General features: G+C 40.2%; 1 protein-coding gene across 4 annotated transcripts in view; it reads left to right on the top strand.

Annotated features, from left to right (window-relative positions):
- The window catches only part of mcm10 (minichromosome maintenance 10 replication initiation factor), a 79,158-nt gene that overhangs the window by 20,846 nt on the left and 33,535 nt on the right, over positions 1–24,777 (top strand). For all 4 annotated transcript variants that reach the window (XM_059987274.1, XM_059987273.1, XM_059987276.1 and 1 more), the window contains exons 8-13: positions 25–189; positions 1,575–1,691; positions 10,208–10,404; positions 16,280–16,377; positions 19,770–19,886; positions 23,713–23,839. In XM_059987274.1, the coding sequence (XP_059843257.1) occupies positions 25–189; positions 1,575–1,691; positions 10,208–10,404; positions 16,280–16,377; positions 19,770–19,886; positions 23,713–23,839 (821 nt within the window). The remainder of the gene's footprint in view (positions 1–24; positions 190–1,574; positions 1,692–10,207; positions 10,405–16,279; positions 16,378–19,769; positions 19,887–23,712; positions 23,840–24,777) is intronic.

Raw genomic sequence — 24,777 nt, 5'->3', positions numbered from 1 at the left:
TGAAATAGAATCTCTTTTTTTCAGGGTAAAACTTTCAGTATATGGAATCTAAGTGATCTGCGGAGCAACTTGAAATTGTCTCTCTTTCTCTTTGGAAATGTCCACAAAGAGCTCTGGAAAACAGACACAGGAACTGTCATTGGGCTTCTGAATGCCAATCCGATGAAATCCAGGGATGGAGCGGATGAGGTAGGTAATTAGAGATTTCAAAGTTCAAAATACAATATATTATCGCAGTATGTATGCCGTATACGACCTTGAGATTCATCTTGCAGGCAGCCAGAAAACAAAGAAACAATAGAATCCACGAGAACCCCCACACAATAAAGACCAACAAACATCCAATGTGAGAAAAAAAACTGTACAGACAATGAAAACATAAGCAAATAATACACAGAACATGAACCACAGAGCCCCTGAAAGTGAGTCTACAACCACAAGCTAGGTCAGCACTGAGGCGAGGGAAGGAGCTGCCCGATGGCTGGGTTCGTTCAGCGCCGAAGCGAGTGAAGCCAGCCCAGGAGCTCACCAGTCCTCCTCCTCCCTTGGCCATGATGCCTCAGTAAAGTAACCTTCATGCTAAAAAAAATTCTATCTTTTGACCAGAGTGGCACAGTGGAACTGCTGATAGGATTTCAGTTGTTCAAACCATAGGTTCAGTGCTGGCTTCTGGTGCTGTCGAGTTTGCACATTCTGCCAATGACTACATGGCTTTCCTCTGGGGGCTCCGATTTTGTTCTGCATTCCAAAAACATAAGACCATATGACTTAGAAGCAGAGTTAGGCCATTTTGCTTATCGAGTTTCATCCACCATTCCATCATCACTAATTTATTATCACTCTCAACCTCATTCTTCTGTCTTCTTCCCAAAACCTTTGACACTTATCAATGTCCGCTTTAAATAATTTGTAAATTAATTGACCACTGTAATTTGGCTCTGGTGGTAAAGTGGGCAGAATAAAAAAAATGGGTTAGAATAGGAATAAACACAAGAGATTCTGCCAGTTGTGAAACACATCCAAAAAGAACTCAAGTCAGGCAGTGTCTATGGAGGACTGATGAAGGGCATCAGCCCAAAACATGACTATTTATTCCCCACCACAGATGGTGCCTGACATGCTGAGTGACTCCAACATTTTGTGTAGGTTAGGATAGGATTAGTGTAAAATTAGTACTTGTTTGGCATGGACTCGATGGGCTAAATGGCCTATTTTGGTGATAAATCTTTTTCCATCATTTCAGTATCTTTTGGTATTCGTTTCTAAGCTATCTGTTGGCCTTAGTCATACGGAACTACAGCACAGAAGTAGGCCTTTCAGCCAATCTAGTCTGTGCCAAACTGTTTTTCTGTGTAGAAATGAGATTGATACTAACAGAAACACTAAAGGAAATGTGGCAGTTATGACTTCTACTTTCTAAAATTTTCAATGTCTCTGTCATGGTTAATTTGGTCAGGGCATCAGGGATTTCAGGATCAGTAGTTTGTGAGTGGTTCTCTAACTTATGTAGTTTGAGTTTACTGTACTTAAATTCATTTCACTTCATTTATTTCACTGGTTGTTTTCTGTTGTAGGTTTGTTTATCTGTTGACCACCCACAGAAAATCCTGGTCATGGGTGAAGCCTTGGACATGGGAACATGCCGTGCTAAAAAGAAGAATGGAGATCCCTGTACTCAGATAGTGAACTTGGTGAGTCCATTTCAGTAAGAGAAATTGTTTAGCCAGTAGATTATATTACAGCCATTTTTCATGTCAGTCCAGTTCCTCGGGTCTTCCTAAAGTGCAAGGTATCCAGTCACCCTGTCATGACGGGGCCTGCTTTTCAGCATAAGTTTCCAATTATTCCACTCTCTTCTTCGGTCCCTTTAACCCCATTATATTTTTCCAAGTCCATTTAATTACCTTTCATTCTATAGGCATCTGACAAATGTCCTGAGGAAGGGTCTCAACCCAAAACGCCAAGTGCTCATTCCCCTCTAGATGTTTACTGATCCACTGAGTTCCTCGAGCGTTTTGTATGTGTTGCCAACAGCAAATGTTAGATCTGGTAATATTGACACAGAGGTTACTCGGAAGTCAAAAATGAGGAATAAAGCTTGGTGGTTATAGCTTTTCTATTAAGTGTTCGAAGGAACAAAGACCAAAGAAAGGAAAAAGAGAAAAAATTCATAGTCGCCTCATACTCAGGCAAGAGATAACAACATTTCGGCGATAACAATTAACCTATGAAATAGCCAAGTTCAAGTGGTGTGATACCTGCTACAGAAAAACTAAGAAGCTTCTGGAAAATATGGAATTAGCTATACTACAATTACTAGAAATTTTTCTGAACAATTAGACCTTTGTAGGTGATTATATAGAAGTTATAAGCAATGGGAAAGTTAAACTACAAGAAAAATAAAAATCCTACACTTGTATCCAGCATCTTTGGGACTGAGAGATAATAAGAATACCTCAGCTTTGACTGTATGCTCAGATCATGTGGTTGATCCACCTGAGCTAATTGGTGAATGGGTTTTCCATGGTGGATTGTGGAATTGTTCAGTTATGCTCCTACATTTCATAAACTCAGACACTACATAAACTTTAAGACATAGGTGCAAAGTTAGGTTATTTGCCCCATTGAGTTTGCTCTGCCATTCAATCATGGCTGATTTTTTTTATCCCCCTCAACCCCATTTCCCTGCCTTCTCCCCTTAACCTTTGACACCCTTGCTAATCCAGAACATAATCAAACTCTGCTTTAAATATACCCAGTAACTTGTCCTTCACAGCCATTTGTGGCAATGACTTCCACAGATTCACTACCCTCTGACTAAATAAATTCCTCCTCGTATCTGTTTTAAAGGAATGTCCTTGTATTCTGAGGCTGTGCCTTCTGGTCCTAGACGCTCCCACTATTGGAAACATCCTTTCAACATCCACTCTCTATAGGCCTTTCAATATTCAATAGGTGTCATTGAGATCCCTCCTCATTCTTCTAACCTTAAGTGAGTACAGGACTAGAGGCATCAAACGCTCCTCATACATTAACCCTTTTATTCCTGGGACCATTCTGGTGAACCTTCTCTGGACACTGTCTAGTGCTAGGAGGAAGCAGAACACTGTAGTGATTTATTTAAAGGGTGGTGCACATGCTCCTGTCTACATCAACAGTGCTAAGTTTGAAAGGATTGAAAACTTCAAGTTCTTAGGAGTGAACATCACCAGTAGCCTATCCTGGCCTGACCATGTAGACGCCATAGCCAAGAAAGGTCACCAGTGTCTCTACTTCCTCAGGACAAAAAAAAAAATGACTCTCTTTGACCTTCACTAATTTTTATCAAAACATCACAGAAAGCATACTGTCTGGATGTATAATAACTTGGTATGGCTGCTGTTCTACCAGTGATTGCAAGAAATTACAGAAATTTGTGTACACAGTTCAGAACATCATGGAAACCAATCTCCCTAACATACATACTCTGTCTACACTTCTCACTGCCTCAGTAAAACAGCTAGCTTAATCAAAGACCACATCAATCCTGGACTTTTGAACTTCGAACATTCTCTCATCTACCCCCTCCCATCCTGATTACACCAGGTTCAGGTCAACTTCTATCCTGCTGTTAAAAGATGATTGAATGGTTCCCTTGTACGATAAATGGACTCATTGCCCCAATCTACCTTGTTACGGCCTTGTACCTTATTGTCTGCTTTCACTGCACTTTCTCTGTAACTATACCACTTTATGCTGCATTCTGTTATTATTTTTCCATGTATTATATCAATGGACTAATGTGATGAAATGCTCTGTATGGATGGCAGGCAAAACAAACTTCTTCACTGTATCTCGGTGCATGTGACAATTATAAACCATTATATTTTATTTACCAATCTGAAAGTTAATTAGAGAGTTGCCATTTGTGACAGTGTGAATGGCATCCTATATTTGATGCTGTTATCTGGTTCCAATTACAAATGTTTGTAGTTTCAGAAATGCCTGTTTGAATTAAGGAGCTAGCAAAAATTATTATTCAGCTAAGACTGCTAGTTCCGTGATTGAGCTGATACGGCTAGTTTGGATTAATTAGTCAAGGTACGGGTATGTGTGTTTGGAAACAAGATGCCTATTCTACTCACCCCATAGTTCCAATGAGGATTTTTAAAACAGAAGTCTGGGTATTACAAAGTAGTAAAATAATAGATTTGACAATTTAGTTTGGTACAAGAGACAATTATTGATATTTTGTTATTGTAAGGCTATTGTAATAAAAAAAAACTCCTTCTTTTGAGGTCTTTCCTGTAGTGTTGTCAGTTATCACAGGTGGTAATTAATAAGTACAGAGCTTCCACTATGTACACAAGCATAACCTTGTCATTCTGCTGTTGTTGTGTTTAAGGTACGTACTTCAATGTCTTTCCTGGTATCTCATTATAAATGCTATACCAAGCTTCTGTGCTTGTGTTGGTTTTATGGTACAGTACAGGGCAGAATATTCCATTTCTTTAGTATTGGGATATGTAAATATGTATATTTTGTTTGTATATTGTGTTTAATGTAGATACTCACTTTTATTTTGTAATCTGATTGTAACTACATCGTTGGGTACATCATATTCTAAATTAATTTTGTTGGTAATTAAAGACAGTATGCCCTAGTATCAAAAAAAGAGCTGGTCACCCTCAGTAGGGGAGAGAGATGGGGGCTGTCAGGAGTTCACACTGGACAATAATAAGTATGGAGTTATTAATGTGTTTTCTGGTAGATACCTTTTTGTAAATATTGACAGTTTTCTTTTAATTATTTTCACAAATTTTTGTAAGTTTGATCTTTGATGCACCCTTGCATTAAAGTGCAAAGTGACACTAGCCATTTTTCGTTTGGTCATAACCCATGTATTTAACACCACAAGGAAGCATTTTACTTGTATATAAGTAATTATATAACGTACAAGCAGACAGTTAATTGTTAAAATGCAAATAAAATTCAATTAAACAACCGGATCTAAAGAGAAACCAGTCTTAAGAATTTAGCAAAAAGTGTTTGTACAATACTTTATAATACAGTGTAGGGGAGTATATGGTCATGCACTTTGGTATAAGGAATAAAGTAGACTATTTTCTGATGGGGAGCAAATTTCAGAAATCAGGTGCAAAGGGAATTGGGCATCCTCGTGCAGGATTCCCTAAAGGTTATCTTTCAAGTTGAGTCTGTGGTGCGGAAGGCAAATGCAATGTTAGCATTCATTTTGAGAGGACTAGAATATAAAAGCAAGGATGTAAAGCTGAGCATTTATAAGTGATTGGTCAGACTGCACTTTGAGTATTGTGTGCAGTTTTGGGCCCTTTAAGACAAGATGTGCTGGCATTGGAGAGGATTCAGAGGAGGTTCATGAGAATGATTCTAGGAATGAAAGGATTAATGCACGAGGAGCGTTTGATGTCTCTGGGCCTGTACTTGCTGGAGTTTAGAAGAATGAGGGGAATCTCATTGAAATCTATGGAATACTGAAAAGCCTAGATCAGGGGTCAGCAACCTTTACCACTGAAAGAGCCACTTGGACCCGTTTCCCACAGAAAAGAAAACACTGGGAGCCGCAAAACCCGTTTGACATTTAAAATGAAATAACACTGCATACAACGTTTTTTTTGCCTTTATGCTATGTATAAACAAACTATAATGTGTTGCATTTATGAAATTGATGAACTCCTGCAGAGAAAACGAAATTACATTTCTGCATGCAACAAAAACATTTTGAACTCCGAAAAAAAGACGTTGGGTTGAAAGTTACTTTTAAGTAAAATACTCAATGTCTATTTGAGTCCTTCTTGTACTTATGAAAAACGCCGAACTTAAATTTTCCGCCAGCAGCAAACCAAAAATAACATCAGCCAGCTGTCAGCCTGAAAAATAAAAGGACTATTTCACTGAACAATGAAAAAATATGAATATACATAAAATAATAGGCAATTAAAATATTTATCATACTTGGTTAATGGGATTTTTGCTCCTGGACCTCAGCGCACAGCGTCTGCACATCAGGGCTGTATGACGTCACCTTCATCTTTACACAGGATCGCAAGCTGTCATCTGTGAGGCGTGCACGATGTTTGTTTTTAATAAAGTTCATGTTGGAGAACACCTGCTCACATACATATGTGGATCCAAAGATCGACAGGACTCCAAGCGCATACTTTTTCATGTTTACATAAATGTCGGGCATAGCATTCCATGTTTCGAACACAAGTTTGTCCGGTTTTGGAAGGTTTTCAATATCACTCCATTTGTGATTCTGAGCAAGAACGGCCTTCTGACGGGCAACATCTTCAAGGTCTGCTGTCAAGCGTCTAAACTTGGACACCCATATGTCTTTGTCGGCTATGTCGGCCAGTTCCATCTCAAGATCAGGTTGACTCACACCTGCCAATGCAGTCGTATTCAGTAGGGAAGGATCGATGCTTAAGGGAGTGACCGGGAAGGATAATGTGTTTTTTTCCTCTCTGAACTCACAGAAGCGTTTCCCAAACGATGTTTGCATTGCGATGATTGCAGAATGTAAATACTCCGAAATTATCATGTCGTGACCTTGTTTGAACTCTCTCAAATTGGGGAAGTGAGACAAAGTGCCTTTCTGTAAATCTCTGGCAAGCACTGTCAACTTGCGCTCGAATGCCAAAACATCCTCCAACATGTGCAGGGCTGTGCGTCCTTTCCCCTGAAGAGCTGTGTTCAGCGTGTTCAGGTGCGCTGTCATGTCTACCATGAAGTGTAGCTTTTCCAGCCACTCTGGCTGTTCCAGCTCAGGAAAGGTGAGCCCTTTGCTGCCCAGGAAAGTTTTCACTTCTTCCAGACATGCGACAAAGCGTTTCAGCACCTCCCCTTTGGACAGCCACCGGACTTTGTTGTGCAGCAGGAGATCAGAATATGCGCTTTCCAGCTCGTCCAGTAACAAACGGAATTGACGGTGATTTAAACTTTTTGCCATTATTTTATTGACAATCTGAATGACAACATCCATTACTTCTGTGCATTCCGGAGGAAATGTTTGAGCGCACAGTGCCTCTTGGTGCAAGATGCAGTGAAAAGTCAGCAGCTTTCTGTCCAGCGACTTCTGCAGTAAAGCCACAAATCCCTTGTGCGTTCCCGTCATATTCGGTGCCCCATCAGTAGCTACTGACACCAGATGGGTGGTCTTTATTCCTTTGGCTCTTAAACAATTCAAGACAGCCTCACAGATGTCCTCCCCCCGTGTTTGGTCTTTTAGAGGTATCAACTCAATCAGTTCTTCCTGTGGCCCGGCAGAGTTTACATACCGGCAGAACAACGCTATTTGTTCAATATCACCTTTGTCTTTAGACTCGTCACAGGCAATCGAGTAGGCCACAGCTGAATTGATGTCTTTAATTTGCTGTCTTGTGATGTCTTCTGCCATTTTTATGGTTCTGTCTTTGACAGTCTTTGCAGAGAGGGGCATATCCCTGATTTTCTGCACAATTTCACTCTTGTTTTTAAAGTCCGTGAATAGATGTTCTGAAATCTTAATGAAAGATTCTTTTATATATTCACCATCTGTAAACTGCTTCCCGTGCCTGACTATTTCCTGAGCGGCAATATAACTGGCGTATGTCGTTGATTTTCCAGACTTCATCCATTTCTGGAAATGATTTTTGCTCAGATCAACCTTCCGCATCAGTTCCGAAACGGCTTTTTTCTCTCATCTCCATCCGGATATTTTTGAGAAAAGGCTGCGTGTTTATTCTGGAAATGCCTTGCGACATTTGACTTTTTGTTGTTTGCTGGTTTCTCATTGTATTTTAAGCATACCGGTAAACCAGTCTCGTCAACAGTGAAAGCAAATGAATCTGTCCACGTATCATTAAACGTTCTGTTTTCTTCAGTCACTTTTCTTTTTTTAGAATTCTCCATAGTTGGCTTACCTTGGATCGAAAAATTAAAGAAATCGCGCACTGGCGGGTGTCAGGTATTGGCAGTGGTGACGTATATTAATAGCGATAAAAACACGTTGTAGCGGTGTGCTCACGCAGTCAGTAAACTGCAGTCGAATAACTTTATTCGAACTAAACAGCCTTGCTTTTAAGCCTCCCTCAACCCAGCCCCCATGGACGCAGATGCTGCAAAAGACGCGTACTCACAAACCCCCGTAGGCTATCTCCCTTAGCCGGAATGCTGGCTAATTGTGAGCCGTTTCGGATGTGCCAGGAAATGTGTCGCCACACTTAGATTGTACAAGATCACCATAATCTTCAAATTTAGAATTACATTTCAAAAGCTAACAAACTAACATAAAATACATTTTAATTAAATACTGACCAATTATTTCCCAAAGCCACAGGGAGCCGCAGCACAGAGGTGAAAGAGCCACAAATGGCTCGGGAGCCGCAGGTTGCCGACCCCCGGCCTAGATAGAGTGGATGTGGGGAGAATGTTTCCTCAAGTGGGCAAGTCTAGGACCAGACTGGACTGCACAGCCTCAGACTAGAGGGACAACCATATAGAACAGAGATGGGCAGAAATTTCTTTAGCCAGAGGGTAATGAATCTGCGTAATTTATTGCCATAGGTGGATTTGGAGGCCAAGTCATTGGGTATATTTAAAGCAGAGATTGATAGGTTCTTGATCGATAGGCTGTCAAAGGTGATGAAAAGAAGCAGGTAAAGGATAGAAATCAGCCATGATGGAATATGGAGCACACCCAAAGGGTAAAATTGCCCAATTCTGCTCCTTTGTCTTCACTGTTGGCCTCCATTATAATTATTTTACAGTATGCAGGATATTATATTTATATGCAGCAGCAATGAAACATTGTGTTTATTTTGTCAAATTGTTTAATGGATTACTGAGCTGCCTTTCACAGATGCAGTGGCTGATTAGTTTGAGATGCGTAGATTTTGTACATGGGAATTACCTATTCATCTCCACTCTGTGTAGAGCACTTGTACATCGAAACATGCAGTGAAATGATTCATTTGCATCAACGACCAACACAGTCCGAAGATGTGCTGGGAGCAGAGCAGCACGCAAATATTGCCTTGTTTATTGGTGCCAACGTAGCATGCCACAGCTCGCTAATCCTAGTCTGTATATCTTTGGAAGGTGTGTTGAGTTCGGAACACCTGAGAAAACTCACATAGTCGTGGGGAGAACACACAAACTCCTTATAGACAATGGAGGGAATTGAATGCTGGCACTGTAAAGTATTATGCTAATCGCTAAGCTACCATGCCGCCCTGTAGTGTATCTGTAGAGATGTCATCGTGTGCAGCCAAGTTTTATTGTTCTCAGGATGTGCACAACAGCAAGCTCTACATTCATTCCCTAATTGCTTCCTGAACTATATGGTTTTCGAGGCCACTTAGGAAGCTGATTAAAAGTCAACTCTGTGGAATGGCAAATTTCCCTCTTTAAATGACATTAGTGAAGCAGGTGGATTTTTAATACAACCCAGTAGGTTCTTGGTAATCATTACTGGTACAATTCTTTTTTACCCTTAATTTAGTTAAATACTTGAATTTAAATTTGGGTAGTATAGTAGCATAGCAGTTAGTGTAACACTTTACTATACCTGTGATCAAGGAGTTTGTATGTTTTGTTCACAAGTGTGGGTTTTATCTGGTTGCTCCAGTTTCTTCCCACATTCCAAAGGCTGAGGGTTAGTAGGTTAATTAGTCACATGGGTATATTTGGGCTGCATGGGCTTGATGTGCTGGTAGGTTTCTACCATGCTGTATTTCTACTAAAATTAAAAATAAATTTCCCAGCTGCTGATGGGATTACCTTATAGGATTTGTTGAAGATATAATTTAAAAATGGAGAAAGAATTTGAATTTGCTGGGAAATAAATGATGTAATATGAATGGAATTAGTGGTTTTCCCCATTTTTTTTTTGTAAAGATACAGCATGGTCACCGACCCTTCTGGCCTAATAAGCCCGTGCCAGCCAATTACACCAATGTGACCAATTAACCCTTACGTTTTGGAACATGGGAGGAAACTGGTCACTGGCCTGTAATAGCATTATGCTAAGCGCTGTGCTACTATGATGAAACTATAATTTCAGACTAAATTATCATTTCAAAGGAGTTTTGGAATTAAGAAATTACTAGTTACAAGTCCTCATCACCACTTAATTCAGCCATTGCTCTTGGAACACACTGAACTTTCACTTCACCTGCAAAGACTGATTTCCTGCCTTCAATTCCAGATGGAGTGCGAATACTGCGAGTACCATGTCAAAGCCCAGTACAAAAAGCTTAGTGCCAAGCGAGCTGATTTGCAGTCCAGCTTCTCTGGTCGTGCTCCAAGCAGAATGAACGGCAAGCATGGCAGTCTGAAAGAAAGGCTGTGTCAGCAAGGATTCCACTATGGAGGGGTTTCGTCAGCGTCATACGCAGCCTCAGTGTAAGAAACTAATTGTATAGTATTTATTTATGAGATGGAATATTTGTTTATCTTACCTTAAACTACATATTGTTTATGATTTTTTAATGCACATTTATATGTCTAATGTATGAAGTTGTAATGTGCATAGTTTGCATTTTGCAAATTCATAATGCGTGGATTTGTCAAAGTGGAGTTTTGTATTCTGCACAAGTCCACGTACGCACAGGTGCAGCAAAGAACTTACTTGCAGCAGCATCATTCAAAAGAAACATGTAAATTATATCTAATTTTTCCAAGAAAGAATGGTAAGAACAAAGAAAATCAAAGTCCATTTTAGTACAAAGTGATTAAAATGGTCGTAGTGTTGCTAACCTGCAATGATTACGGTCGTCAAAGTTGAGTTTATTGTTGTGTGCAAAAGTATGATGAAAACATAAATAAAACTTAAGTTATATACAATTTTTTACAAGACGAAAAAATATCAACAGAAACTTAGTTACAGCAGCGTCACAAGTGCCGATTGGTTCAATAACCAAAGGGAACTTGCCGTTCTTGGATTTGGAAGTATGAAAGGGTTAAGAAAAGCTCATTGAAACTATCTCATACTGCCTTATTTGTGCTTGAAATCCTGCTGCAGAGACTTCCACTCAAATACCTAGCCTAGTTCACCAGTGTATTTTAACTGATGTCTGCACTGTTAGAGGTGCCACATTTCAGATGGGAGTTTAACTAGGGATTTCACAGAGTACTTCACATTTCTTCACCTGCATCTGTTTGCCAATGTCTCCAGTTCATCTATAATCTTGAACTGAACTGAAGAGACTGGAGAAGAGGCAGTGGCTCACAAATAGAGAAAGCTTGGAGACAGTGTTTGAGGGAGGATAGGCAGGTGACAGAGAAGGGATGCGCTCAGACGGACGGTTTTGAGATGTGTCCGTTTTAATGTAAGGAGTATTGTGAACAAAGCGGATGAGCTTAGAACGTGGATCAGTACTTGGAGCTATGATGTGGTGGCCATTACAGAGACTTGGATGGCTCAGGGACAGGAATGGTTACTTCAAGTGCCAGGTTTTAGATGTTTCAGAAAGGACAGGGAGGGAGGCAAAAGAGCTGGGGATGTGGCACTGTTGATCAGAGATAGTGTCACGGCTGCAGAAAATGTGGACGTCATGGAGGGATTGTCTATGGAGTCTCTGCGGGTGGAAGTTAGGAACAGGAAGGGGTCAATAAATTTACTGGATGTTTTTTATAGGCTGCTCAGTAGTAACAGGAACATCGCGGAGCAGATAGGGAAACAGATCCTGAAAGGGTGTAATAATAACAGGGTTGTCGTGATGGGTTATTTTAATTTCCCAAATATCAATTGTCATCTCCCTAGAGCAAGGGGTATAGATGGGGTGGGGTTTGTTAGGTGTGTTCAGGAAGGTTTCTTGACACAATATGTAGATAAGCCTACAAGAGGAGAGACTGTACTTGATTTGGTATTGGGAAATGAACCTGGTCAGGCGTCAGAACTCTCAGTTGGGAGAGCATTTTGGAGATAGTGATCATAATTCTATCTCCTTTACAATAGCATTGGAGAGAGATAGGAACAGACAAGTTAGAAAAGCATTTAATTGGAGTAAGGGGTATTATGAGGCTATCAGGCAGGTAACTGGAAGCTTAAATTGGGAACAGATGTTCTCAGGGAAAAGTATGGAAGAAATATGGCAAATGTTCCGGGGATATTTGTGTGGAGTTCTGCATAGGTACTTTCCAGTGAGACAGGGAAGTTATGGTAGGGTACAGGAATTGTGGTGTACAAGGGCTGTAATAAATCTAGTCAAGAAGAAAAGAAAAGCTTACAAAAGGTTGAGAGAGCTATGTAATGTTAAAGATCTAGATTATAAGGCTTAACAGGAAGGAGCTTAAAAAGGAAATTCGGAGAGCCAGAAGGGGCCATGAGAAGGCCTTGGCAGGAAGAATTAAGGAAAACCCCAAGGCATTCTACAAGTTTGTGAAGAGCAAGAGGATAAGATGTTAAAGAATAGGACCTATCCAGTGTAACAGTGGGAAAGTGTGTATGGAACCGGAAGAAATAGCAGAGGTACTTAATGAATGCTTCAGTATTCACTATGGAAAAGGATCTTGGTAATTGTAGTGATGACTTGCAGCAGACTGAAAAGCTTGAGCATGTAGATATTAAGAAAGAGGATGTACTGGACCTTTTGAAAAGCACCAAGTTGAATAAGTCACCGGGACTAAATGAAATGTACCCCAGACTACCGTGGGAAGTGAGGGAGATTGCTGAGCCTCTGGCGATGATTTTTGAATCAGCAGTGGGGATGGGAGAGGATTGGAGGGTTGCGGATGTTGTTCCTTTGTTCAAGAAAGGGAGTAGAGATAGCCCAGGATATTATAGACCAGTGAGTCTTACTTCAGTGGTTGGTAAGTTGATGGAGAAGATCCTGACAGGCAGAATTTATGAATATTTGGAGAGGTACAATGTGGTAAGGAATAGTCAGCATGGTTTGTCAAGGGTAGGTTGTGCCTTACGAGCCCGATTGAATTTTTTGAGGATGTGACTAAATGCATTGATGAAGGAAGAGCAGTGGATGTAGTGTATATGGATTTCAACAAGGCATTTGTTAAGGTACCCCATCGAAGGCTTATTGAGAAAGTAGGGAGGCATGGGATCCAAGGGGACATTGCTTTGTGGATCCAGAACTGGCTTGCCCACAGAAGGCAAAGAGTGGTTGTAGACAGGTCATATTCTGCATGGAGGTCGGTCACCAGTGGAGTGCCTCAGGGATCTGTTCTGGGACCCTTATTCTTGGTGATTTTTATAAATGACCTGGATGAGAAAGTGGAGGAATGGGTTAGTAAGTTTGCTGATGACACAAAGGTTTGGGATGTTTGGATGGTGTGGAGGGCTTTCAGAGGTTACAGTGAGACATTGATAGGATGCAAAACTGGGCTGAGAAGTGGCAGATGGAGTTCAACCCAGATAAGTGTGAGGTGGTTCATTTTGGTAGGTCAAATATGGTAGCAGAATATAGTATTAATGATAAGACTCTTGGCAGTGTGGAAGATCAGAGGGATCTTGGGGTCCGAGTCCGTATGACGCTCAAAGCAGCTGCACAGGTTGACTCTGTGGTTAAGAAGGCATATGGTGTATTGGCCTTCATTAATTGTGGAATTGAATTTAGGAGCCAAGAGGTAATGTTGCAGCTATATAGGACCCTGGTCAGACCCCACTTGGAGTACTGTGCTCAGTTCTGGTCACCTCACTACAGGAAGGATGTGGAAGCCATAGAAAGGGTGCAGAGGAGATTTACATGGATGTTGACTGGATTGGGGAGCATGCCTTATGAAAACAGGTTGGAGTAACTGAGGATGAAAGGTGTGACCTGATGGAGGTGTATAAGATGATGAGAGGCATTGATCGTGTGGATAGTTAGAGGCTTTTTCCTAGGGCTCAAGTGGTTGCCACAAGAGGACACAGATTATTTAAGGTGCTGGGGAGTAGGTACAGAGCAGATGTCATGGATAAGTTTTTTACGCAGAGTGGTGAGTGCATAGAATGAGCTGCTGGCAACGGTGGTGGAGGCGGATACAATAGAGTCTCTTAAGAGACTTCTGGATTAGAAAAATAGAGGGCTATGAGTAAGCCTAATAATTTCTATGGTAGGGACATGTTTGGCACAACTTTATGGGCTGAAGGGCCTGTATTGTGCTGTAGGTTTTCTAGCTCCTTGAAATGAGGCTTTGATCAGATCATATTTGGAGTTTTAGTTCCCATATCTGAAAAGGGATATCTCAGATTAGAAAGGGTACTTAGGAGATTCACAAGAATGTAAAGGTTAAAGTATGAGGATTGTTTGGTGGCTCTGGGTTTGTATTCCCTGGAGCTTAGAAGAATATGGGGAGGTTTTATTGAAACTCAGAATATTGAAAGGCCTAGAGAGAGTGGACATGGAGAGGATGTTTCAATAGTTGGAGAGTCCAGAACCAGAAGACATGGCCTGAAAATACAAGGATGTCCTTTTAGAACAGAAATAAGGAATTTCTTTAAGCAACAGATAGTTAATTCATTACCACAGTCTGATGTGGAGGCCAAGTCATTGGTTATATTTAAAGAAAAGTTTGATAGGTTCTTGAATAGTAAGGTTACAGGAGAAGGCAGAAGAACAGGATTGAGAGGGAAACTATATCAGCCGTGATGGAATAGTTGAGCAGACTTGATAGGCCAAATGGATTAATTCTATTTCAATGTCTTATGGCAATATACACCATCAGAATTAATTGTACCTCCAATTTTGTCTTACCTGCATAATTGTGCTCCGTGCGCTCTAGTCCATCATTAATTTGCATTGAGAATCCCAACCCTGTATATTTTTGTATCTGGGAAACAACCTTTCATTACTGCTCTGTTTCCAGTTAACTGATTAATTTCTTTGGTCCTTGGATTTGACTAGAAACCAGTTTTTTAACTGCTTTTCAGAAGGCTATTTATCACATCAACTTCATTTTTCCCTCTTACTTCCTCAAAAAAATCTATGAATTTAATTAGCAATTTTTGCCCTTGACAAATCCATGCTCGCTTTCATTATTCCCAGGGAGAATGAGGGGCCACCTGTAGAAGTGTTTCAACTTATGAAAGGATGGGCTTTTGTCTTTTGTCTTTACTCCAGGGTAAGGGAGTCCAAAACTGAAAGGCACAGGTTTAGGGTGAGAGGGGAAAGATTTAAAGGGGATCTGAGGGGCAGGTTTTTCATACAAAGTATATGGAACGAGCTACCAGGCTAAGTGACACCCATGAACACTACCTCACTTTTTTTAAAATATACGGTTATTATTGTTTTGCACAATTTTTAATCTATTCAATATACGTATAATTTCAGGAGCACTTAGAGGTACTTGGAGGGGTGGGACTTGGAGGAGTATGGTCCAGATGCAGGAGATTGGGACTAGCTGGGTGAACACTTTGGTCGGCATGGACTAATTGGGCAAAGGGCCTGTAGCTGTTTTGTATCGCTTGGTGACTCTCTTAATTAATTATATATCGCATATGTATTGATTTTCCCAGAGATAGGTAAAGCTTTAATTGTAAAAATGTGAGAAATTAGTACTGTATGCTGGATGATAGGTTAATAACTGAATGTGTTAAACCATTTTGACTTATTCTATCATTGGCATTCCATTTATTCCACCACCCCACGACCACCTCTTTTTCCAGGGTAGGAAAGTCTAAAACTAGAATACATAGGTGCTTGGAGGATTATGGGCTGAACATGGGCAACTTGGACTAGTGGGGAATGCAGTGGTCAACATAGACCAGTTGGACCAAAGTGCCTGTTTCTGTGCTGATTACTCTTAGATAAGAGGAGAAAGATTTAATGGGAACCTAAACGGCAAGTTTTCACACAAGAGGACAGTGGATAAATGGAATGAACTGCCAGAGGAAGTGTTAGAGGCAGGTACAATTACATTAGAAAGAGACTCGGACATGTTTGTGGATAGGAAAGATTTAGAGGGATACGATCAAAGCACAGCCAAAGCACTCTAGCTTTAATTATTCTAGTTGTAATGTCCTATATGCTGCTTTAGCTATGAAGAACTGCTTACAGGTTAAATTTGAGATGCTTGAGCTTTTCAGTCACTAGGTGGTGTGTTTATCCAGTAAGTCACTGTGGGGGCTTTTCACTTGCATTTAATTATTCTTATGACAATGTATAATCATAGAGTGAAACTAAGTGAAACCATAGGTAAGGCCACAACCAAATTCCAGTAATAGGTCATGATAAAGTAGAGCAAAATTAAATGGAATATAAGGTTACCAATGTTCTTTATGATTTTAATCTCAAGTTAGTCACTAGCAGCATGTTAATTAATTTTCTTTTTGCCTTCACAGTAAAACTGCAGGTCCTAACAAAAGCGTTCAGATGACCTTGACGCAGATGGTGGTGAAAGGAGCTGACGATATTGTTAGAGAAACTAAGAAAACTATAGGTAATGTGGAAAAATCTATTGGTGTTATATGGAGTGATTATAGTAGGGCATTGTATTGTGGCAAAATGAGTCCTTTAAGTCTGCTTCCCAGAAAGAGAGAAAAAAAGCCATTACCTATTTCTATTCCAAATGTTTGACAAGAGGGCAGAGGACATCACGTTATATTCACCGATGTAGTGAATAAAATGAAGGTTACCATCACAGCAGAGAAAAAGCAAGGAGGAGCATAATAATAAAAAAAGCACATTGAAACTATGCTTTCCTTATTATGGGGGTATAATTTTAAGGTGATTGGAGGAAAGAATAAGGGGGATGTCAAGAAGTAAGTGTTTTACACAGTGTGTTGGGTGTATGTAAGGGCTAGCTGGGGTGATGGTAGAGGCAGGTACATTAGGGGCATCTCAGAGAATCTTACATAGGTGATAGGAAATGGGGGGACTATTTGGGAAGGAAGGGTTAGATTGATATCTTTAAAAAAGCCTACCTCTGACATCCTACTGATACCTTCCCCCAATCACATTAAAATTGTGCTCTCTCATATTAGCCCTGGGAAAAAGTCTCTTACTATCCACTCTATCTATGCCTCTTACCAACTTATATGCCTCTATAAAGTCACCTTTCAATCTTCTTTACTTCAAAGAGAAAAACCTTAGCTCATTCTAGCTCTCCTCATCTGATTTCTTCATTCCTTATGAAAGGTATGTACTGGAAGCCAGAAAAGGAAGGAAGTATTAGAAGCAGGAGAAGGCATTTGTGCTTGCTTTGATAGACAATAGAGATGCTTTTACCTCTGTGCTGCTTTCCTCCATTAATCTTATCCCTTGATTTCCTTAATATCACCCATATTCAATTAACGAGCTCCCACAGCCACCTTGGGTAGAAAGTTCCAACAATTCAGGTAGAAAGTTCCAACAATTCACTGTTTCCATGAGAATAATGTTTTTCTCATCTTTTTCCTGAGTGGCTTATCCCTTATTTGGTTCTGATCGCAGGTTCAGGGGCAAAACATTGTCTCTGCATTTACCCTATCAAAATCCTTATGATTTTTGTATCCTTTTAGTGAGATTACTTCAGAAGAATACATACTGTATCTCTTCTCACTGTTAACTATTTTTTGCAGGCTTTTCCTTCATTGGATAGGGAGCCCTGACCTGTGCAGAATATTCCAGTGGTGATCTCAGAGGCCTGCACATAATTGGAGGAAGATATATTCTTTGAAATCCTCTTACATTTGCTCTATAATTGCTTATTGAACCTACTTTCAGTGATTCATGTACAATGACACGCAGATTCTTCGGAACACAAACAGCTTTCATACTCTCACCATTTACAAACTGTTCTGCTAATATTCTGCTGCAGCAGGTCATTAGGAAGGCATGTCAGCCTTTATTGCAAGACATTTTGAGTACATAAGAAAAGATGTCTTACTGCAATTATAGAAGACTTGTGAGTCCGTGCATGAAGAGTTGCACTCGATTTTAGTGTGCCAGTCAGGGGCTACAGATCCTGGATCCCCATCCTGTTTCACTTGGTGTTGCACCCTCTTGACTGTCCAAATCTTAAAGGTGTGACTGCTCTCTGCACCGTTTTGTCTAGTAATTTTCCCCTTCCTCAGTGTTTAGCAGTTCCTAAGCTATTGGCCAATGCTCATCAATAGAGCTGTTTACCCTAATAGTTTGCATCAATCCAACATACAATAGCTGCAACACGTTGTCTGCCTTGCCATATCTTAGAATACATTTTAATTAAATATTTTGCCATCTCCCTTTCTTCCCTAGGTTTGCTTCGCCTAGTAGTAAAAGAGGAAACCACATTTCTATAAAGGTCTACCTGGTGTTCTCATCATGATCATTATGTCCTGTGTCAATGACATGCATTCATGGTCTCATGACTATGATTATTCTTGGAAATTTTTCTGCAGAAGTTGTTTGCCATTGCCGCCTTCTGGACAGTGTCTTAACAAGACGCATGATCCCAGCCATTATCAATACTCTTCAGGAATTGTCCATCTGGCCACAGTAATTGCATAACCAGAACTTGTGATATGCACCAGCTGCTCGTGCAACCACCCACCATCTGCTCCCATGACATAGCATTACCCTGATTTGGTGCGGGGGTGGGGTGTGAGGGCTAAGCAAATGTTACACTTTGCCCAATGGTGACTTGTAGGCTCGTGGAGGGAGAGAGAGTCTTACACTTCCTTTGGTAGAGATGTATCTCCACTACAAGATGGCTGGACAATAATCATGGGCTCCGCTTTTCAAGAAAGGGAGTGAGGAAAACCTGGCAATTCTAGACCCGGGAGCCTACCATAACTGGTAGGGAAGATGCTAGAAGAAAATTGATTAATGATCACGTGGAAAGGCAAGGACCAATCAGTGATAGCCAGCTTTGTTTCAGGCAGATCTGTCTGATCAACTTCGATTAATTTTTTTGGAGAGTATTAATGAGGGCAGGGTGGTAGATGTGATTTACATGGACTTTACTAAAGTCTGCAAGGTCCCATATGGTCCCACAAGACCAAGGAGCTGCTTATTGACTTCAGGAGAAGGAAACCAGAGGTCCATGAGTTAGTCCTCATCAGAGTGGAGAGGGCCAGCAATTTTATATTCCTTGGTGTTAACATTTCAGAGGTGCTGTCCTGACCTGAACCCAGCACACGAAGATAGCGTGGCTGCATCTCCTCTTCCTTAAAAGTTTTCAAAGATTTGGCATGACATGTAAAACTTCGGTAATCTTCCATAGATGTCTGATGGAGAGGGTATTGATTGGTTGCATCATAGTCTGGTATGGAAACACCAATGCCCTTGAATGAAAAATCCTACAAAAAGTAGTGGATACGGCACAGTTCATCATGGGTAAAGCCCTCCTCACCATTGAGCACATTTACACAGAGTGTTGTCGCAAGAAAGCAGCATCCATCATCAGGGACCCCCACTACCCAGTTCATTCATTCTTTTCACTGCTGTTATCAAAGAAGGTACAAGAGCCTCAAGACTCATACCAACAAGTTCAGGAACAGTGAATAACCCTCAACCATGAGACTCTTGAACCAGAGGAGATAACTTCACTTGCTTCATCATTGAACTGTTCCCACAATCTATGGGCTTACTTTCAAAGCTCTTAATCTCATGTTCTCAACATTTATTGTTTAATTATTGGTAGTAGTATTATTTCTTTCTTTTTATCTTGTACTCACAGTTTGTTGTCTTTTGCACACTGGTCTTTCATTGATTCTATTATGGTTATTATTCTATTATGGATTTATTGTGTATGCCCACAAGGAAATGAATCTCAGGGTTGTATATGGAGACATATATGTACCTCAATAATAAATTTTACTTTGAACATTGTTGCCAGTCACTAACAATAGACATTTCGTGTAACTCCAGCATTAACAAGTGGGAAGAATTTGACAGCGTGCTCAGAGGAATTTAAGGATTTAATGCAATTACCTACTTTTGGAGCACGTAATCTCAAGAAACACCTAACAAAGGCACCCATCAAAGGTCAGTGTGCAACTTGTACCCTTTTTGCCATAGCTATCAATAATCTGGCTAGACAACTATAGTGTAAAGTGAAAGTCAAAAGTCAAGTTTATCGTCGTGCGTGCAAATCTGTGTATACACAGAAACAATGAAAATTTTATTTGCAACATTGTCACATTCTCATTGTATCAGATAAGCAGCATTCACAAGAAAAATATAAATTAAACAAAATATACACAATCTTTACAGAAAAACACAATTACAACGAAAGTCCATTTTAGTTTAGTTAAATTTGTACATAACGTTGAATTTCCATTAGCTAAATTCATAAAATTGAACTGTCCGCTCTGTCTCAAAAAGTTCAGCTCTTGTTGTCTAATGGTCTTATCCAAGTTTCCATGTTTGTGGGTGGGTCACATCCTCAGACAAACTTGCTGTTCTGGGAGTTTGTATGTTGACTAGTGAAAGCAGCTCTGTGTGCATTTGGTACATACATTTTAGAAAATGAACTTAAAATTTTGAATCTGAAAATATGTGATTCATTATAAAAATGAGTTTGTTACCTCTCTGAATTTATTGATTGTGAAATTTCTCTTTAAAAATTTGGCTCTTGCCTGCAATGTCTTTTACATCTGCAGATGTTGCTATGGTTGACATTTATAATATTGAAAGAACTCTAAAGTTTACCAGACCAGTAATGAACCTACATTTCTGCACACAAACATGTATTTGAGCTTACAGCTCCATGAACCCCAACTATTTATCTTTCTGATGTGCTGGCAGTTACTACTTAAACAAAATTAAATTTCACAACTTCAGATTTATGTTAGTTCACTATTCAGCTGTTGTCTAAATACTTTTAGATTCAGTTTATCTATCCCATGTTGCCACACATTTCAGAGCCAATATAGCATGTCCACAATGTTCAACAGAACAACACAGACACCAACAGCAAAGCAACCCCCTGATACCTACCTACCTCCCTCTCTCCCTCTCTTGCGCATGCACACACACCCCTCAAACCCAACCAGCATTTTCTCCAACTTTCCGTCTGAACCACATTCTGCAGAAGCCTTGGATGATGTTCCTCGCTATCCACAGCGCAGAGCATAATAGCACACCATTGACCCTTCAGCCCACGATGTTATGTTGACTTTCTTTTTTTTACTTACTTTAAGATCAATCTAGCTCCTCCCTCCCACTTAGTCCTCCGTTTTTCATCCATCTAACTGTATGAGTCTCTTAAATGTCCCTAATATATCTGCCTCAACCATCACCCCTGGCAGCGTGTTCCATACACTCACCACTCTCCATGTAAAAAGGTTACCTCCGATATCCCCCTCATGTGGTGCAAGTGACATGGATTCAATTTTGCCATTGTCCGTAAGGAGTTTGTACCTTTTTCATTATTGACTCAGCCTGCAAGAGTGTGGGGCAGGTGCCACTCCACAAACTGGGGAAGAAGGCAGCATGGTAGTGTAATGATTAGCATAACACTATTACAGCACCATTGACCCGGGTTCAATTTCTGCCACTGTCTGTAAGGAGTTCGTACGTTCTCTCTGTGACCACATGGTTTTCCTGGGGTTGGTTTCCTGCACATTCCAAAAATGTACATGTTAGTAGGTTAATTGGTCACGCGAGTGTAACTGGTGGCGCAGGGTCATTGTGCTGATAGGACCTGTTACGGTATTGAATCTCTAAATAAAAATAAGGGTTTAACTGTTCAGATATAATTCCTGTGTGAAAACTAGATTCCAATAATCATAGCTTGTCAAAGCACTGTTATGTGGTCTTAATTCATGTTGTCTTAATCAGCCAAGACTTCATTGTGTGTATTCAGTACATCTGTGCTTTCCCTAAAGCAGTAGCAGTATCAGGAGCCACATTGATAAAATGATTTTAAAAAGCAAAATGGGAAACAAAAACAGAATAAGCAGCATTGTACTACATTCTTATATTTGCTGTATAAGACATGGTACTTTGTCTTTGACCAACAAAAGGAAACACAATGGGCGTAAATCACAGCTCAGTCAACAACCGGCAGGAGAGCCAGAGGAATGTGCAGTGTAATGTCAGCCAAACCCCTGGAATGAGAAGTAGTTGGTGGACAAAGTGTCTGTGGAGTTGTTCATAAATCCAAGTGCCTTCTATGAAGGCAACAACAGCGTACAGTACATTTCTATAACACCTCCAGACGGTCAGGAAATTCACCAGCACCAGCCTAACCTTCATCAAGGACATGTACACAGAAGGGTGCCTGAAAAGGGCCAGTAACATCATGAAAGAGTCCACCCAGCCTGCTCATGGACTGTTTGTCCCACTGCCATCTAGGACATCCAGATTCAAAAACAGTTATTTTTCCCAAGCCGTAAGGATGATCAACACCTCCACCCGCGAACCCACCCCAACCACCATTACTTTATTATTTCCTGTGAGTCACCTTATGTATAAGTCACTACTTTGCCTGGTGTCACTTTATGGACATACAGGTGTCAAGTCGCTTTTTCAAGTCAAGTCACTTTTATTGTCATTTCAACCATAACTGCTGTTACAGTACGTAGTAAAAATGAGACATCGTTTTCTCAGGACATGACACAGTACAAAAACTAGACTGAACTATGTAAAAAAACAACACAGAAAAGAAACTACACTAGACTACAGACCTACCCAGGACTGCATAAAGTGCACAAAACAGTGTAGGCATTACAATAAATAGTAAACAGGACAAAAGGGCAGTAAGGTGTCAAAGGTAGAGCGTTCCTATGAAACCTTTCTTAAGCTGAAATGGCGTAAAGTGAAGAACCATTAATTTATATAGGAAAAATTTTCATAAAAGCAAAAATCCTCTTTGAATTGCGAAAACAGGTTACTAATGTAGGTCTTTTGTAAAAAGCGAAGTGGCGTAAAATCATTTGTAAAGCAGGGGACGCCTGTACAATTGATCTATGTATACAAGTTATCTTACATATTTATATTTATTGTGATTTTAAAAATATATCGTCTTCTTTATCTTAATGTGTTTTTTGTGCTGCGTACGATCCAGAGTAATAATTATTTTGTTCTTCTTTATGCTGGATTGTCATTAAACAATCTTGAATTAAAAATGTGTAGAATTTCAAAGGAAGCAGCAGCAGAGATTTAAATCCTTGGCAGCTGAACACTCCAGATGGTGGAGCAATTAAAATAAAGATTAACCTTATTTGTCACATATACATCAAAACATACATTGAAATACTTAATTCATGTTAACAACTAAGGATTGTGTTGGGGGCAGCCTTCAAGTGTCACCGTGCTTCCACCGTGTGTGAGGAAACCATATAGTCATGGGGACAGCATATCACATACAAGCTCCCTTACAAGCAGCAGCAGGATTGAAACCTGATCGGTGATCACTGGCGCTGTAAAGCGATTGCACTAGCTGCTCTATTACTGTACCACCTCACAGTGCAGTAGCATACTCTGTGATTTAACCCCTTGGCAACTAAAGGCTGAGATGGCAGAGCAATTAAAATGATTAAATGACCAGCCTCGATCAAGGGAAAATGTGGGTTTCTTGGAGGGTTTTAAGACTGGAGGAGATGACGTGAGAAAGAGTGAGGCAATGGAGGTATTTGAAGACCGGGCCAGAATTATTTAAATCATTTATTGAATGAGGTCCAGGGAGCCCAGGTCAGTCAGTGATCACAGGATGATGGATGTGTAGGGTTAATATGATCCACACATATTTAAAATTCCTGCACGTTAATTAATGTGTTTCTGTCAGTGGAAGATGATTTATATTATTGAAGTCATAAACCTTTGTACCATTGACTTGGTTGCTATTTGTTGCTCTTTAATTTTTCAGGTTGGTCGGTTAACAATGCACAGCCAGGACCTGCTATCCTATCATTATCTGCCTCTGAACTATTAAAGCAGCAGAAGCAAAGAATGCTGGAAACACGCAAGAGGAAAGCTGAAGAGCTACAGAGGAGGTAATCCAGATTGCTCAGGTTCTCACATTCATTGGAAGGTATCTGCAAGAGTTTCTGAAGGTATAGTTCATTTATTAGGGATCATAGCATTGGGGTATCCAGTGTTAAGGTCCCAGTATAGTAGCTGAAAATTTAGATTAAATTAAGTAACTAATCTGTAATGAAAATAATAGTAATGGATTGTTTCATAAATCTATCAAGTTCAAATTTACTATCATGGCCATATCTACCCAGCGTATATATGCCATGAAAATTAGCTTTTTGCAGTAGCAGCACACTATTTTACAAACATTGCACACATGAATTATAAATTTGCAGAACAAAAATAATAAACATGATGACATTAGTGCAAACTGAGGGAAATAAGAGTCTGAGAGAATAAGTCATAAACACGAGAGATTCTGCAGATGCTGGAAATCCAAAATAACATACACAAAATGCTGGAGGAACTCAGCAGGTCAGTCAAAACCTATGGAAAGGAATCAACAATTGATGCTTAAGGCCGGGATCTTCATCAGGGCTTGGAATAGAATGTAGTGGAACTGGCCGAGTCCACTTCTCATTGTATCCTCTTGCTTTCCTCTTTATAGGAGTTTCCATACCAAGCTGTGATATAGCCAGTCAGAATGTTTTCCACATCCAGCAAGGATTTATTTATAAAATTTGGTAATTGGTCAAATCAAAGTATCTACATTTTGTAAAATGGTGTCAATTATATGGGCTTTTCTCCCTCAGGTTGGGTGAGACTAGAACTGGAGATCATATGTTTAGGATGAAAAGGTGTGGGGGAGCTTCTTCACTCAGAATGTGGTACAAGTGTGGAATGAGTGGAATTGATAGATACAGGCTCAGTTGTAATATTTAAGCAGCACAGTAGCGTAGGGATTAGTGCAATGCTATTGCAGCTCAGGGTATTGGACTTCGGAGTTCAATCCCGG

The sequence above is a fragment of the Hypanus sabinus genome, chromosome 13, assembly GCF_030144855.1.
Source record: "Hypanus sabinus isolate sHypSab1 chromosome 13, sHypSab1.hap1, whole genome shotgun sequence".
NCBI classification, from domain to species: Eukaryota; Metazoa; Chordata; class Chondrichthyes; order Myliobatiformes; family Dasyatidae; genus Hypanus; species Hypanus sabinus.
This window is presented reverse-complemented; position numbering and strand designations above follow the sequence as displayed.